Source organism: Caretta caretta, chromosome 1 (assembly GCF_965140235.1).
Source record: "Caretta caretta isolate rCarCar2 chromosome 1, rCarCar1.hap1, whole genome shotgun sequence".
NCBI classification, from domain to species: Eukaryota; Metazoa; Chordata; order Testudines; family Cheloniidae; genus Caretta; species Caretta caretta.
Genome location: NC_134206.1, coordinates 63076862 through 63092712, shown reverse-complemented (window position 1 = coordinate 63092712; position 15851 = coordinate 63076862). Strand labels below are relative to the sequence as shown.

The following is a 15851-nucleotide window of genomic DNA, read 5'->3' as shown; positions in this document are numbered from 1 at the left end:
TTTTGATTGCCTTCTAGTATAAACCTTCCACTAAAAGTTCCCTGTAGCATATAAAGATAGAAGACTGAGAATTCACATTACTTGGCCCTTGTACTTACGTTGTTTGGAATCCTTATTCAGAATATATGTAATATTAAATGAGAATATATCTTATAAATAAAGTGCTCTTGAGTTCTTATACTGTTGATGTCAGAAATGTCAGTTTTCAGCAAGAGGTTCAGAAATGCAGCATTTTAATCAAAACTTCATGTAAAGCTTCAAGTTTAATTATGGTGCTGAGAGTCGAAGGGAATGATGGATTGGGGAAGCAGCTGTGCACCAGTCCAGCAGTGTCAGAGGGAGACATTATGGCTCTATAAGATATACAGACTCCAAAGTTGCTGTGAGAAGCATATTCATCATTTGTACTTACTACACGGTATAAAAAGTGTGTCAGACACACACTTTTTATACCGTGTAGTAAGTACAAATGATGAATATGCTTCTCACAGCAACCTTTTGCCTCCTAGCACTCACCTAATGGTACTAGCTAATGTTGTGGAAAAGGACTCTTGCTACACCTCAGAACCACATACCCCATTTAAAATGTGAAGTGTTGCCTGTAGTACAATCGTGGTCATCTTTGTACTTTGTGAACACAGCAGCCGTATTACAACTTTTCCTTGGAAGGAGTAGTGAGCAGACAGGACTTTCTGTACCCTCTAGCCATAGCACAGCTGCACATGGGCAGCCACAATATGTCCCTAAGAGTAGTTTATGTGCACTTGCCAGGCAAATTTTCAGACTGAACCACTTTGCAAAATGACCACAGTTTTCTTTTGTGTTGTTAGAATGGACCTGATGAAGGGTTTTAGAAATACCTTTAGTGCAAATGAAGCCTGCTCACTTGATTTGGTTCTAGGTATTGAAAGTCTAGATTTTTCAGGTTTCTTGTGCAGAGGGGAAAAGTCTATAAATAAATGGATATGCCTATTTTTTCTGAAACAGGGAGACAATGCTAGGACATTTTTTTCTAATTAGAGAGGGCTATAGGTGGCATTTTAAGCATCATGTTGTCTACCCTTGTGCAGTTCTGTATGACAGGGTGATTAAAATGCCAGTGACTGTGTTAGCCCTGATGGAGCTGAATTGGTCAGAGCAACACTGGGAAATTTTAGCTATCATTTTGTATTGCAGACAAGCCCAAAGATGCCAGGTCCTCCCTGTGTAGGTGTAGTCACTGTAGTAAATGTGAGGTCTACAAGACTGAACTGCTATGTCAATGCTGGAATGCTACAAACTAGTTTTTCAAATTAGGGTTTGTGTCCATGCTACTACCCAACTTCCCAAGTGAAAGATGGTCCTAAGTGGTGCTCCCAGACTTGAATCTGTGTAATATATAGTCTCTGAGAATTGTAAATCCAAATTGTAAATCCAAAAGGGAATAGTTGAGTCAGCTGACAAATGTTCCCTGCTTTGCAGGAGACTTAATACCTCTGAAGAATCATTAAATTAGGCTAAGTGAATTTTTGCAGAACAATGTGAAATATACCACCAGTAATGCTGTCATCTTAATTTTTGTTTAGTTCTATGGGAAGAGAAGGATTTCACTCAGCTGAATCTGTAGTTAGCCAGCAGATGAGTCTCAGTATTGGTGATGATAGCACTGGCAGCTGGTCCAATCTAAGCTTTGAAGATGAACATCCCGATGAGAGCAGCAGTTTTCTTCACCTCAGTGACAGGTAACTGTAAACACTTTTATCTGCTTACACAATCACCTCAATGTATGTTGAGCTGGTTTAGCTTTCTCTCTTTCATCAGAAAGCTTTATTTTCCATTGAACAGAAAGATGCGTTTTCACTAAAATTGGCTTCAGCATTATTATGTTTAAATCAGTGTTGCCCTTCAGAAGGGGATTTTTCTAGTGTGAATTCACATTCATACCTATACAAATTGTATATTAATAGTTACGGTATGAATTTTAAACTCTCTCATGGCAAGAAATCAGGTTACCGTTTTTATAATAATGTTGACACGCCATGAGTGTAATCTAAGTATTGTATGTATTTAATGACAGTATATTAATATACTAATTTTAAAAGCAACACAGGAGTGCTAAATGCAATGTATATCTAACATGGCATGGATAACATGAATACAGTAACTTTTTTATTTTCTTAATTTTTAATGCTTAAGTTCTTGATCATCAAGATTTTGTATTTTAATTTGCCTGTTTTTACCAAAAATAAATAAATAACCAGCCCCAAAACAGAAGAAACCAAACAAAAAACCCAAGAAAAATTCAGAGCATGTAAGGCTTGAAGAGCTTACACATCCATTGGATTTGTTGATGGAATTTATAAATTCTTTCAAAGGAAAATTATTGAGCTTGGAGAGCTTATAACCTTTGTTGCTTGTAAGCTCTGTTGCTCAGTTATAAAACTGACCCTTACACTGATTTATAAACTCTTCAGGATAGAGGCTCCCTCCTGCAGAGCTCATTTGCTCCACAGGAGAATTAAGATTTCAGTAGAGAATCCATTTTATCTGCAAAGATACTAATTACTATGTTAATGTAGAGCTTCAGTTAGTATAGTAGCTCCAACATTAGTAAAAATGTCCACTGTACATGTATTGTGACGGGGCAAGGCCAGATGGCTATAGAAAGGTAGTGGGAGATAGATATATTAGCTCCAGGCTAAACAAATCCCTGGTACCAGGTTAAGTGAAATGGAAGCTGCTCCAGGTCAATTAAGACACCTGGGGCCAATTAAGAACTTTCCAGAAGGCAGGGAGAATCCTAGGTTGATCGGGACACCTGAAGCCAATCAGGGGCTGGCTGAAACTAGTTAAAAAGCCTCCCAGTCAGTCAGGTGGGGGTGCATGTCAGGAGCTGTGGAAGGAAGTTGCGCTGTTGGAGAGGCTGAATAGTACACACCATATCAGGTACAAGGAAGGAGGCCCTGAGGTAAGGGTGAAATGGAGCTTGAGGAAGTGAGGGCTGCTGTGGGAGAAGTAGCCCAGGGAATTGTACATGTCATGTTTCTAAAAGGTCAGCTACCATAGCTGATACTATTAGGGTCCCTGGGCTGGAGCCCGGAGTAGAGGGTGGGCCCGGGCTCCCCCCTCCCACCTTTGCCCCATGATTAATCACTGAGACTGGGAGACAACAGAGACTGTGCAAGGAAGGATAACTTCTCCTCACCTCCCTTGCTGGCTTATGATGAAAGTGGCTCAGTAGACTGTGACCCTTGTCTCTAGAGAGAGAAGGGTTACGTGGAGGGTCACAGTGAGCCTCTGAGGCTAGCGAAATCCGCCAGGAAACGCGGGATCCACGGAGGCAAGGACAGAGCTTTGTCACAGTATATAATTGACTTAATTTTTTTAACAATAACGTAAGGGTTTCATCCTTACTGAGGACTAGTTAACATGAACATTTCAGATCATAGTTTTATCTGTTTTTTTGTTTTGTTTTGTTTTAGTTGTAAGAGCAAAAGTATATCTCAGGGTACTTAAATTTGGGGAAAGTATGAGGTTTTTTTCACCTTTCATAAAGTATAAGAAGGGGAACTTTTTTTTTTTTTCTTTTCCTCTTCAAACTTTCCTTAGAACTCCATCTGTAGGTTGGGGCTAACCTATGCATGTAAAATTTCAGCTGGAAAGAAATATTTTCCAGAAAGTTGTGAGCTTCTGAAAACAGATAATAATTTACTACTTCCCACGCCTGTGGAGTCCCACTGGAACTCTGCGTTGACCTCCCATGGTTCGGCAAATTCTCTAGTTTGGCACTGGTCAGGTCCCGAGGGTGCTGGACTAGAGAGGTTCAACCTATATAATACATTAGAGCACCAAACTCATAATTATATCTCAGAAGCTTGGTGGAATGAGGATAATCAATGGGACACAGTAATACCAGGGTACAAAATATATCGGAAGGACAGAACAGGTGCTGGTGGGGGAGTGGCACTCTATGTGAAAGAAAGCATAGAATCAAATGAAGTAAAAATCTTCAATGAACCAAACTGCACCATAGAATCTCTATGGATAGTAATTCCATGATCGAATAATAAGAATATGGGAGTAGGGATATATTACCGACCACTGACCAGGATGGTGATAGTGACTATGAAATGCTCAGGGAGATTAGAGAGGCTATTAAAATAAATAACTCAATAATAATAATAAGCTTATGCTCAAATAAATTGGTTAGTCTCTAAGGTGCCACAAGTACTCCTTTTCTTTTTGCGAATACAGACTAACACGGCTGTTACTCTGAAACCTGTCATTAATAAGACTGGGGCTTTTCAGCTTGGAAAAGAGACGACTAAGGGGGGAATATGATAGAGGTCTATAAAATCATGACTGGTGTGGAGAAAGTAAATAAGGAAGTGTTATTTACTTCTTCTCATAACACAAGAACTAGGGATGCCCAAATGAAATTAATAGGCAGCGGGTTTAAAACAAACAAAAGCAAGTATTTCTTCACACAACGCACAGTCAGCCAGTGGAACTCCTTTCCAGAGGATGTTGTGAAGGCCAAGACTATAACAGAGTTCAAAAAAGAACTAGATAAATTCATGGAGGATAGGTCCATCAGTGGCTCTTAGCCAGGATGGGCAGGGATGATGTCCCTAATCTCTGTTTGCCAGAAGCTGGGAATGAGTGACAGGGGTTGGATCACTTGATGATTACCTGTTCTGTTCATTCCTTCTGGGGCACCTAGCATTGGTCACTGTCGGAAGACAGGATACTGGGCTAGATGGACCTTTGGTCTGACCCAGCATGGCCGTTCTTACGTTAATTCATTTTTCAGGGAGGATTTGGTAATTTTGTTACTGACAGATTTAGTTCCTCATAATTAATATTTTGAAAAGATTACTCTGTTTATGTTCAGTTGGGGCATGCATGTTGGGTGCATTGCTGACTGTGAATCTTATCTGTAGTGAAGAGGAAATAGAACAGGCTAAAAAATCATACTTTTCCCCCATTGTTGAAGATTGTGTTGAGATTTGCTGTTCTAACTTTTGCAAACAGTAGGTTAAAGAATGAGGAGTTTGACTTGTCAATCATACAGAATGAATTCAGTGCTATGCTCCTGTCGTAGGTACAGATATGTTCTGGAAATATATCTTTGCAACTTATGCTTTAAACATAACGAAGAATAGAGTTAAATGTATTTTAGAAATTGGTTCAAATGATCTAGAATTAATACACTTTCTGCTACGAAAATATTATGAGCACCATATTTATGTACTAAAGTGAAACATCTCACTTAAACTTTTGAAGTATTTTCTTGCATTTGCTTTACATTATGTTTCTGGATCAGTGTGTTAATTCAGTAACAAAGTCTGCCCTAAGTGATAGTTATGCAATACCATGTAATTCTCTGAGAATGCATGGGTGGAACTAAAAGCAGAATTTGGATGTTTAAGTGTGTGAAGTCAAAATACAAAGAAACAAATATTCAGGGAGTTGGAAATAAAGAGTAAAAGCAACATTTTAAAGTATTTTGTTTTCTAGTAGCATCTAATTCATATGCTCCTAACATTTGCTTATAGGTGATTGTTTCTTGCAGTCAGTTTTCAGTTAGCATGGAAGGCGATGGACAATATTAATATTTATTGAACTAGTCAAAATAATTGATGGTTTTTCATAGTGTAGAATAGGTTAAAGTTTATTTTTGAAGAGCAGAACATTTGGTTACATACCTTTTCGTAACTGTTGTTCTTCAAGATGTGTTGCTCTTGTCCATTCCATTACCCACCCTCCTGTCCCTCTGTCAGAGTTGCCGGTAAGAAGGAGCTGAGAGGGCGCAGGGCCAGCGGTGCCTGATATACCAACTCATGAGCACGGGACTCCAGGGGGCATTACAGCTGACCCTACGCTACGGCAAAAATCTCTGACGACTGTGCACGTGGGCGCGCACACACCTAGAATGGTATGGACATGAGCAACACATCTCGAAGAACAGCAGTTACAAAAAGGTTTTTGTATTTTGTAAACTGTTTTTTCATTGGTCCACATGATGGCAAAATATACACCACACTGATGTTTTTGTAGCTGCTATATTGTTTTGAGTAAGGAGCTGAATTGATTAGCCTGAGGCGCGTAGCACTAAAGTTAATTCTGCATATTTACATATTAGTTTTGCATCAAATATCTGTTTTTCGTGTTGAAACAGAAAGATTACTTTGAATAACAGAGAGTGCTTTAATCATTCTTAATAGTCTTTGCTGCAGTAGTTTTTGTAAAGTTTTAGTAAACAGGTTTCATTGGATTCCATTTCCTCTATCTTGCTTCTAAGCTCCCCTGTGAAACATTTTATAGACAGACAGCCCTCCATCAATTAAGTGTAAGGTCATGCATTTAGGGATTAATAACAAGAATTTTAGTTATAAGCTAGGGACGCATCAACTAGAAGTAACGGAGGAGGAAAAGGACCTTGGAGTATTGGTTGATCATAGGATGACTATGAGCTGCCAATGTGATATGGCTGTGAAAAAAGCTAATGTCATCTTGGGATGCATCAGGAGAGGTATTTCCAGTAGGGATAAGGAGGTTTTAGTACCGTTATATAAGGCACTGGTGAGACCTCACCTGGAATACTGTGTGCAGTTCTGGTCTCCCATGTTTAAGAAGGATGAATTCAAACTGGAACAGGTACAGAGAAGGGCTACTGGGATGATCCGAGGAATGGAAAACTTGTCTTATGAAAGGAGACTCAGGGAGCTTGGCTTGTTTAGCCTAACTAAAAGAAGGTTGAGGGGAGATATGATTGCTCTCTATAAATATATCAGAGGGATAAATACCAGAGAGGGAGAGGAATTATTTAAACTCAGTACCAATGTGGACACAAGAACAAATGGATATAAACTGGCCACTAGGAAATTTAGATTAGAAATTAGACGAAGGTTTCTAACCATCAGAGGAGTGAAGTTTTGGAATAGCCTTCCGAGGGAAGTAGTGGGGGCAAAAGATCTATCTTGCTTTAAGATTAAACTCGATAAGTTTATGGAGGAGATGGTATGATGGGATAACATGGTTTTGGTAATTAAATATTCATGGTAAATAGGCCCAATGGCCTGTGATGGGTTTTTAGATGGGGTAAGATCCAAGTTACCCGGAAAAGAATTTTCTGTAGTATCTGGCTGATGAATCTTGCCCATATGCTCAGGGTTTAGCTGATCGCCATATTTGGGGTTGGGAAGGAATTTTCCTCCAGGGCAGATTGGAAGGCCCTGGAGGTTTTTCGCCTTCCTCTGTAGCATGGGGCACGGGTCACTTGCTGGAGGATTCTCTGCTCCTTGAGGTCTTCAAACTACAATTTGAGGACTTCAATAGCAAAGATATAGGTGTGAGGTCTTTTTTAGGAGTGGTGGGTGAAATTCTGTGGCCTGCATTGTGCAGGAGGTCAGACTAGATGATCATAATGGTCCCTTCTGGCCTTAATATCTATGAATCTATGAATCTATGAATTAAGTCACGTCCCATCATCCCCAAATATCTCCTAAATAGAAGTGGTAAGTGACTTTCCTTTGCTCTGAATTTATTTATCTAAATATGCATCTATTCTCCCCCTTCGTCCCCCGCCCACCGATGTGGTAAGATGGACTGGTTGGGTCTACTTTTATTTAGACTTGATTTTTCATACATTCTCTATTCAAAATACACTGAAATAAAAGCCCTTTTGTGGCAGCAGCATTCTGTAGCTCCCTCTCTTTCAGAGCTCTGAATTCTTCACTCTGCCACTGAAAGGATTAACAGATGCAGGGCCGGCTCCAGGCACCGGCTAAGCAAGCATGTGCCTGGGGCGGCACCTGTGAAGGGGCGGCATTTCGGCCAATATTGGGGTAGCACTTTGGCGGTTCTCTGGCCGCCGTTTTTGGTCGTTGTTGTTGTTTTGTTTTTTTTTTGCTTGGGGCAGCAAAGAAGCTCGAGCCGGCCCTGAACAGATGTATGGCTAGGGAGATCTACTTTACAGACAGAGCAAGTCACTCCTTTTTCTGTTTCATCATTGAAGCCACCTGTTAAAAACCTCTGTATTGGTCATATATAGACCACATCACTTCAGGACATTCAGACCTAGTGCTAAACTGCTTTTTCTTTTATAGCTACTTGCTGTACCAGTAAGTCACACATCATCAAAGATTATGTGTGGTAGTCTGGCTGACACTATCTTTGGCATTGTAGGTACTTGTAGAACTGATTTCTATCCATAGTGCTGATATAGTACGGTTCAGTAGCACTGTGAACAGTTATCAGTATTACTAATATTCATCCAAATTTAAAAAGACCCCAGTATATAACTTTTATCATTGATCTTCTAAAGAAGCAATAGACCTGTTTCCCAGCACATTCAGAAAGCAAAGCACAACCATAAATAGAGGCTATCTCCATACTACCTTACTTAAAATGTGTTTTCCTTTTGACGTTTCTAAACTGTGTTCCAGTGCCAAGAGTTTTTATCCATTCAGTTGGGTGGTTCATACGTTTTGCTTTGTGACTTGTGATTAGATTTCAATTCTAAAAGGTAGCCATCCTGCCGCAAAAAAACTTCAGGACCAGACTTCAAAGAGAAACTGCTGAGCTTCAGTTCATTTGCAAATTTGACACCATCAGCTGAGGATTAAACAAAGACTGTGAATGGCTAGCCAACTACAAAAGCAGTTTCTCCTCCCTTGGTGTTCACACCTCAACTGCTAAAAGAGGGCCTCATCCTCCCTGATTGAACTAACCTCGTTATCCCTAGTCTGATTCTTGCTTGCATATTTATACCTGCCTCTGGAAATTTCCACTACATGTGTCCGACGAAGTGGGTATTCACCCACGAAAGCTTATGCTCCAATACGTCTGTTAGTCTATAAGGTGCCACAGGACTCTTTGCCAGTTCTTATACGAACATTCAATCAGTTCTGAAACTGAACTGGAAGTAGACGTTCGGACATAATCTTCCGTGTGGAAGAAATGGATAGATGTCAGGCTGTCTACAGAACTGAGTAGACAGCATCAATGCACAGGTTACATTTAGTTAGACTTGGCAAAACTCAATTTTTATTTTTATTTTTTTTTTTTTTGCCATTTCAGTAAGTAATATCAGTTTTATTTTTATTTTTTTCCAATTTTGACTATTACTCACTGTTGGGGAAATTATGTCAGGTAGTGTTGGGGTTAGGTTTCGGGCAGAGCTTTAGGGCATGCCCAGCACTGACAGCAGAGCTGCTGGGGGCTCCCTGTACAGTTGAGGGGCCCAAGTCCCTGGGGTACAAGGTGCAGAGGAGGCTGTGTCCTGGCCCGGTACAGCAGAGACTCCCTGGCCAGGTCTGTAAGGAGGAGGACGAGCTGTTCAGGTTGCTGCTGAACAGTTCCTGTCTGGCAACAATGTCACGCTCCTTGCTAGAGGGTGAGCAGGGCCATGACTGCGGAGCTGCAGAGGGCTCTCTGTGCTGCTGCAGGGCTGATGACTCTCAGTTCCTGCAGCACCAGGTACACTGGGGAGGCTGCACTCACTGTGACTGTTACCAATGGATATTTTTCATCAATTTCAGTATTTTAGCTGAAGTTGATGTTTACAGACATCTGTTGATTTATATTGAATCCTGCCAAGCCTATATTTAGTTATCGTCGTAACTGTAAGAGCTAGACTCATAATTTTTATTGGTTTAGATACTGATGCAGAGAATGAATTCCCCAGAGTAAAGCATCTGCACCTCAAGCTGTTGCAGTCCTGTCCAGCGTGTCTTGCTTTCCTCTTAAATATTTTCCATGAGAAGAGTATATTCTATGTAGTGACTCTTAAACAATCTTCTGACAGTATATATACTTATCTTGATGGGATTTAGAGAGGTTTGTTCAGCTTTTGGATTGAAGAGAGATTGGAATAATGCAGATCCTGTGAAGATGCAAGAATGGGCATCCAGCTTTAGGAGACATGATGCCTTGAAAGAGTAGTAATTGATTACAAAGCCTTATATCTCCAATTTACTGTAGCAAACATGACCCGGGATAATTCTAATGCAATAGCCTTTGTAAAGGTGGTTGGTAGCTTTTAGTTCAGCGTCTACATGTACATAATACAAAAGACACTTACTTGACAGACCAGCAAGTTTTACTTATTCCATGGGTTTCTCTATCCGTCATGGTGAGGGCAGTGTGCAGAAACCTTATAATAATCCTTTCTGTTCACTGCATATTCTGTGGATAGATGACTTCATTCTCCAGGGATCTAGCATCTAGCAACAACACAAAATTCACTTTACAAGAAAACGGATACTTTGCTACTATACAGTCTAGCCAAGTGGCTGAGTATCTAGTCTGAGTAATTCAAACATTAGTGTGGCTCATTGAAAATATGTAAAGCTGCTGCATAATCAGAGCAGTATTATGTACAAGATAATTCTATTAGATTCCAAGCATCATACTTTTTTTCTTTTACAATCTGACTGAGAACCTAGTAACTTTTTACTGATCTCTTTTAGTTTCTGTGTTTGTCTTTTAGTTACACTTCAGAATTTCTAGATGAAAGGTGCTATATGTATGTGTAAAGCAGTCATCTGAATAAACTATATTTAATGTTTGTGCTGTGGAATACTATATTTGTAATTCAGAACTAAAAACTTCATTTTTTTTGTATATATAGAAATGAAAATGTTCACATAGTATATAGCACACTGCTGCTTGAGAAATATTTTCACAACTGCCTGTATAATAATTAGTTTGTGTGGTATTGTAATTATCCATGTTATTGTAGTAATTGCATATTGAATACTTCTGTGAATTTGAGAATTTTTTTTAAAGCTGTGCCATTTTATTTGGTTTGCTGCAATTTTAGAACTTAATTGCTTTCTTTGTAGACTCTAGAAATCGCTGCTTTTGTTTTTCTTTATTGGAATAGTGAACAGACATACTAAAACACAGCATGTTCTAGTTAAATGCACCAAACTGGCTGAATCAGAGGTCTGCAACATTTTTTAAAAATATATTGGAGGGCTCCAGGCATTCAGTTAAATTAGCATTCACCTCTTTGTTTTAGGGTGGTGATTTACCCAATTTAGCCCTGTCCTGCGTAGAAACATAAAAATAAATTCAATCTGTCTGTGGAATGGATCTCCAACTACTAGTGAAATAGAACCTTGCAGCAAAGCAAGAAGTCATGTTTTAGAAGTGTTCTAAAGAATAAAGAGCAATTTTTTAAAAAGTCACCTGTAAAGAATTTTATAGTTCTGATGAAATAAAATATTTTCTGCATATTTAATTATTTTTCAGTTCTAAACTTTTCCTGCTAATCAGACCTGTTGTAGATCACTGCTGGGGTTTTGGAATGAGATTTACGAAATATTTTTATTGTGAAGCCTTCTTCACAGTGTATACTTGTACAAGCTCTTGCCTAATATTTTATATGCATATGCTTACATTGTGACCTGTGAGTAGTCCTGTTGAAATCAATGAGACTATTTGCACAAATAAAGATCTGTAGATTTGGGCCCAAGGACAGAATTACTGTAAACAGTGACTTGGAAAATGAGTGTGATTATAAATTAATCTTGTCACCTGTTTATAGCGCTCACCAGATTTCATGATTGTGCAGTTTACTATTCTGAACAGTCCTGATGGTCATGCTTATATTCTGTTCCAGCAAACCTACTTAGGAAATTGCAATGCTCGTACATCAAATATCTTGACAAAGCAGCTTTGAGGAAAATAAAGGTTCTAGTTTGAGCTATTGTTCTTTTCTAGTTCAGCTCTGTTCTCTTCTTCCCCTGCCAGTAATGGTAACAGCAGTAGCTGGAGCAGTCTTGGTTTAGAAGGAGATATGTATGAGGAGAATTTATCCTTTCCAACATCAGACAGGTTGGTCGAGTCCAGAAATTTAAACAGATAGGTTCCTCATAATTAATGCATGAAATCATCACTTTTGAAGACAAAGGATACAATTTATGTGCTAATCTTATACATTATCAACATGCTTTTTTCACTTAATCATGACAGTGAGTTCATACTGAATGGATAAATTCTGCTGTGCTAAAATGCAAATGTCTAATTGCAAAACGAAAAATACCTTTTGTGCATGTTCTGCTTTGCTAGTCTATAAGTCGTTCATTTACTTTGTCATGCAAACGACAGCTTGCTTCCTACAGGATTTCTGTTTTGTTTTTTCTTTTGCTTCAGCTTATGAAAACTTTTTAAATTGTTTTATAGTGGGGTCTTTAATATGAATAATATAAACTGAAAGAATGCAATGAGCTTTTTTTTTCTTTTTTTTTTGTAATGAAGCTAAAATAAAGTTTCTGGCTTAAAAGTAGCAACATGTTTTTTTCCTTTTTAAAATCCCTTAGAATATTTTTTCATGTTAAGATAGGATTTCTTTTAGTTGTTTTTTTTTTTTAAACCTTGGGAACTTGTTAACAAACCCAATTACAACATGAAATGGTGTAAGAAGCAAAGATGCTTTTTCATGATTATGTTCCTTTTCTCTTTAACACTCATCACTGATTCTTAGGATTGGCTCCATCCATCGTGAATGTACTGGGTATCTATTAATTCTTTGATATTTTATTTTTAAAATCCAGCGATGGAACAGAAGATAAGGATGAAGACCCTAGGGATTCTGTAGAAGGTAATGATGATTTCGGTACAGGTTGCTGTAACTGACTTTTGTAATTTACATGGGTTATTTTTAATAATTATTTTGCTTTGGTAGTACATACACACACACACCAGTGTGACAACCCTGTTATACAAAGAGGTTTACATAGCACACATCATGTAAGTGTGAAGGGATATTGTTAATCTAGAACCATTTAGGGTATATCTACCCTGCATCTCGGAGGGAGCCTCCAAGCGTGACTCCACAAACTTGCAATAGTGGGGCTTAGCAGGCTAAAACAGCTGTGTAGATGTTGCTTTGATGTTGCTACTCAGGCTGGATCTTGGGGGGGCTTGAGAGCCTGAATGACAGCCTGATTTGTAACATCAAACCATGTGTACACAGCTATTTTTAGTATGGTAGCAAAGCCCTGCTAGTGTGAGTTTGTGGACCCGGACTGGGAGGCTCCCTCCCAGATGCAGTGTAGATATACCTATAAACACTTTCTAATGCCCTTTAAATTATGGTATATGGAAAATTATAATATGTACCTTTATTCACATAAGCCATTGAACTCTGTGTCTAGCTCATTGGAAGTGTAAATTCATGTGTCTGTCATCATTCTGTGGAAGATATTAAATACAGGTGATTTTAACATTTCTACAAGGACTGTGTTGAGTGCACATTGACCCAAATTCTCTGCTGTGCTGTTTCCTTTTATTGAAGCACAGAACAGGGTCTGTCGGGAACTTGTTATAGCTCATTAATTCTGAGGGTAAATTTGCACCAGCTCCAGTGTAGATGTGAGCTGCCAAAGGATTTTACACTAGCAGAGGATAGCCAGAATACACTGTGCTCTGGGCATGCTCCTTCCCTGTCCCTGAGAAGGGCTACTAGGATGATCAGAGGAATGGAAAAGTACTTTGAGAGGAAACTCAAGGAACTTGGCTTGTTTAGCCTAACCAAATGAAGGCTGCGGGGAGATATGACTGCTCTATAAATACATTAGAGGGATAAATACCAGGGAGGGAGAGGAGTTATTTAAGTTAAGTGCCAATGTTGACACAAGAACAAACGGATATAAACTGCCATCAATAAGTTTAGGCTTGAAATTAGACAAAGGGGGAGTGAAGTTCGAAAACAGCCTTCCAAGGGGAGCAATGGGACCAAAAAACCCAAGTTTCAAAACTGTGCTTGGTAAGTTTATGGAGGGATGAGCCTGCCTACAGTGACATGTGGCCCATCTGTGACTGCTAGTAGCAAATATCCGCAACAACCAGAGACAGGACACTAGATGGGGAGGGCTCTGGGTTACTACATGGAATTCTTTCCCAGGTGTCTGGCTGGTTGGTCTTGCCGACATGCCCAGGGTCCAGCTGATCACCATGTTTGGGATTGGGAAAGAATTTTCCCCATGGTCAGATTGGCAGAGACCCTGTGGGATTTTGCCTTCCTCTGCAGCCTGGGGTACTGGTCTCTTGCCGATTTAAGCTAGAGTATATGGTGGCTTCTCTGTAACAGGAAGTCTTCAAATCATTTTGAGAACTTCAGTAACTCAACTATGGGTCTATTACAGCAGTCGGTGGGTAAGATTCTGTGATGTACAGGAGATTAGACGAGATGACGATGTCCGTCTCTTCTGGCCCTAAATTCTATAGGTCTGTGAGCCCATGGCCAGATGAAGGGGGTCTTGTGTTAGAGCTGGTTATGACACCTCTGTGCCAGCTGAGTCTCCCATATATTGAGAAGATGTTTTAGATGGGACCACAAGGAGTTTGCTGACTGACAAGGCCACTGAAGTGTGACAGAATAAACCTCTAGTTAACTCTTTCAACTAGGGAGTGAATTTTGCTGCACAATTTCAGTGACTTGATGTGGAGAAACATACTTTCTGATGTGGAATACAACCACAGTCTTTTGAAAAAATAAATTAGTAGCTGTTAAGGAAAAGTAAAGAAAGTTTGGCTTGCCATTAAGCATCTGAAAGAATCAGAGGGAGATGACTGACTAAATTAATCCTGCTTCTGTCTTTATCCACACAATTATCTTTTTAATAGCTAATACCCTTTGTGTAATGTCATCAAATTGTATTCTGCTCTGAAGGTATACTGCAGTGCCTTCAATATTAAATTGTTAGCTTTCCTTGTGTTTCCTATTTGATTGAAAGAGCCTTAAATTGTAGCAGAGTAGCAGCCGTGTTAGTCTGTATCCGCAAAAAGAAAAGGAGGACTTGTGGCACCTTAGAGACTAACAAATTTATTAGAGCATAAGCTTTCGTGAGCTACAGCTCACTTCATCGGATGCATTCAGTGGAAAATACAGTGGGGAGATTTATATACACAGAGAATATGAAACAATGGGTGTTACCATACACACTGTAACCAGAGTGATCAGGTACGGTGAGCTATTACCAGCAGGAGGGCGGAGGAGGGTGGGGGGGGAACCTTTTATAGTGATAATCAAGGTGGGCCATTTCCGGCAGTTGACAAGAACATCTGAGGAACAGTAGGGGGGAATAAACATGGGGAAATAGTTTTATTTTGTGTAATGACCCATCCACTCCCAGTCTTTATTCAAGCCTAAGTTAATTGTATCCAGTTTTCAAATTAATTCCAATTCAGCAGTCTCTCATTGGAGTCTATTTTTGAAGTTTTTTTGTTGAAGAATTGCCACTTTTAGGTCTGCAGTCGAGTGACCAAAGAGATTGAAGTGTTCTCCGACTGGTTTTTGAATGTACTCTTAGCCCAGCAGAAGAATCTGTCTTATCTCAGGGCCTCTCCTTCTGCCCCTCCACCTCCATGAACATGATACAGTTCTGTGGTGACCTAGAATCCTATTTTCGACGTCTCTGACTCAAGGAATATTTCCAACACACCTCTGAACAACATACTAACCCACAGAGACCTTCCTACCAAGATTACAAAAAGGATTCTGGGTGGACTGCTCCTGAAGATCGAAACAACAGCCTGGACTTCTACATAGAGTGCTTCCGCCGACGTGCATGGGCTTAAATTGTGGAAAAGCAGCATCACTTGCCCCATAACCTCAGCTGTACAGAACACAATGCCATCCACAGCCTCAGAAACATCTCTGACATCATAATCAAAAAGGCTGACAAAGGAGGTGCTGTCGTCATCATGAATAGGTCGGAATATGAACAAGAGGCTGCTAGGCAGCTCTCCAACACCACTTTCTACAAGCCATTACCCTCTGATCCCACTGAGGGTTACCAAAAGAAACTACAGCATTTGCTCAAGAAACTCCCTGAAAAAGCACAAGAACAAATCCG

General features: G+C 39.7%; 1 protein-coding gene across 5 annotated transcripts in view; it reads left to right on the top strand.

Annotated features, from left to right (window-relative positions):
- AKAP11 (A-kinase anchoring protein 11) overlaps positions 1–15851 on the top strand; it is a 65369-nt gene that overhangs the window by 35232 nt on the left and 14286 nt on the right. For 2 of the 5 annotated variants that reach the window (XM_048851195.2, XM_048851205.2), the window contains 3 exons: positions 1566–1721; positions 11713–11826; positions 12546–12592. In XM_048851195.2, the coding sequence (XP_048707152.2) occupies positions 1566–1721; positions 11713–11826; positions 12546–12592 (317 nt within the window). The remainder of the gene's footprint in view (positions 1–1565; positions 1722–11712; positions 11827–12545; positions 12593–15851) is intronic. The other 3 variants (XM_048851227.2, XM_048851236.2, XR_012668582.1) reach the window with 3 other exon arrangements.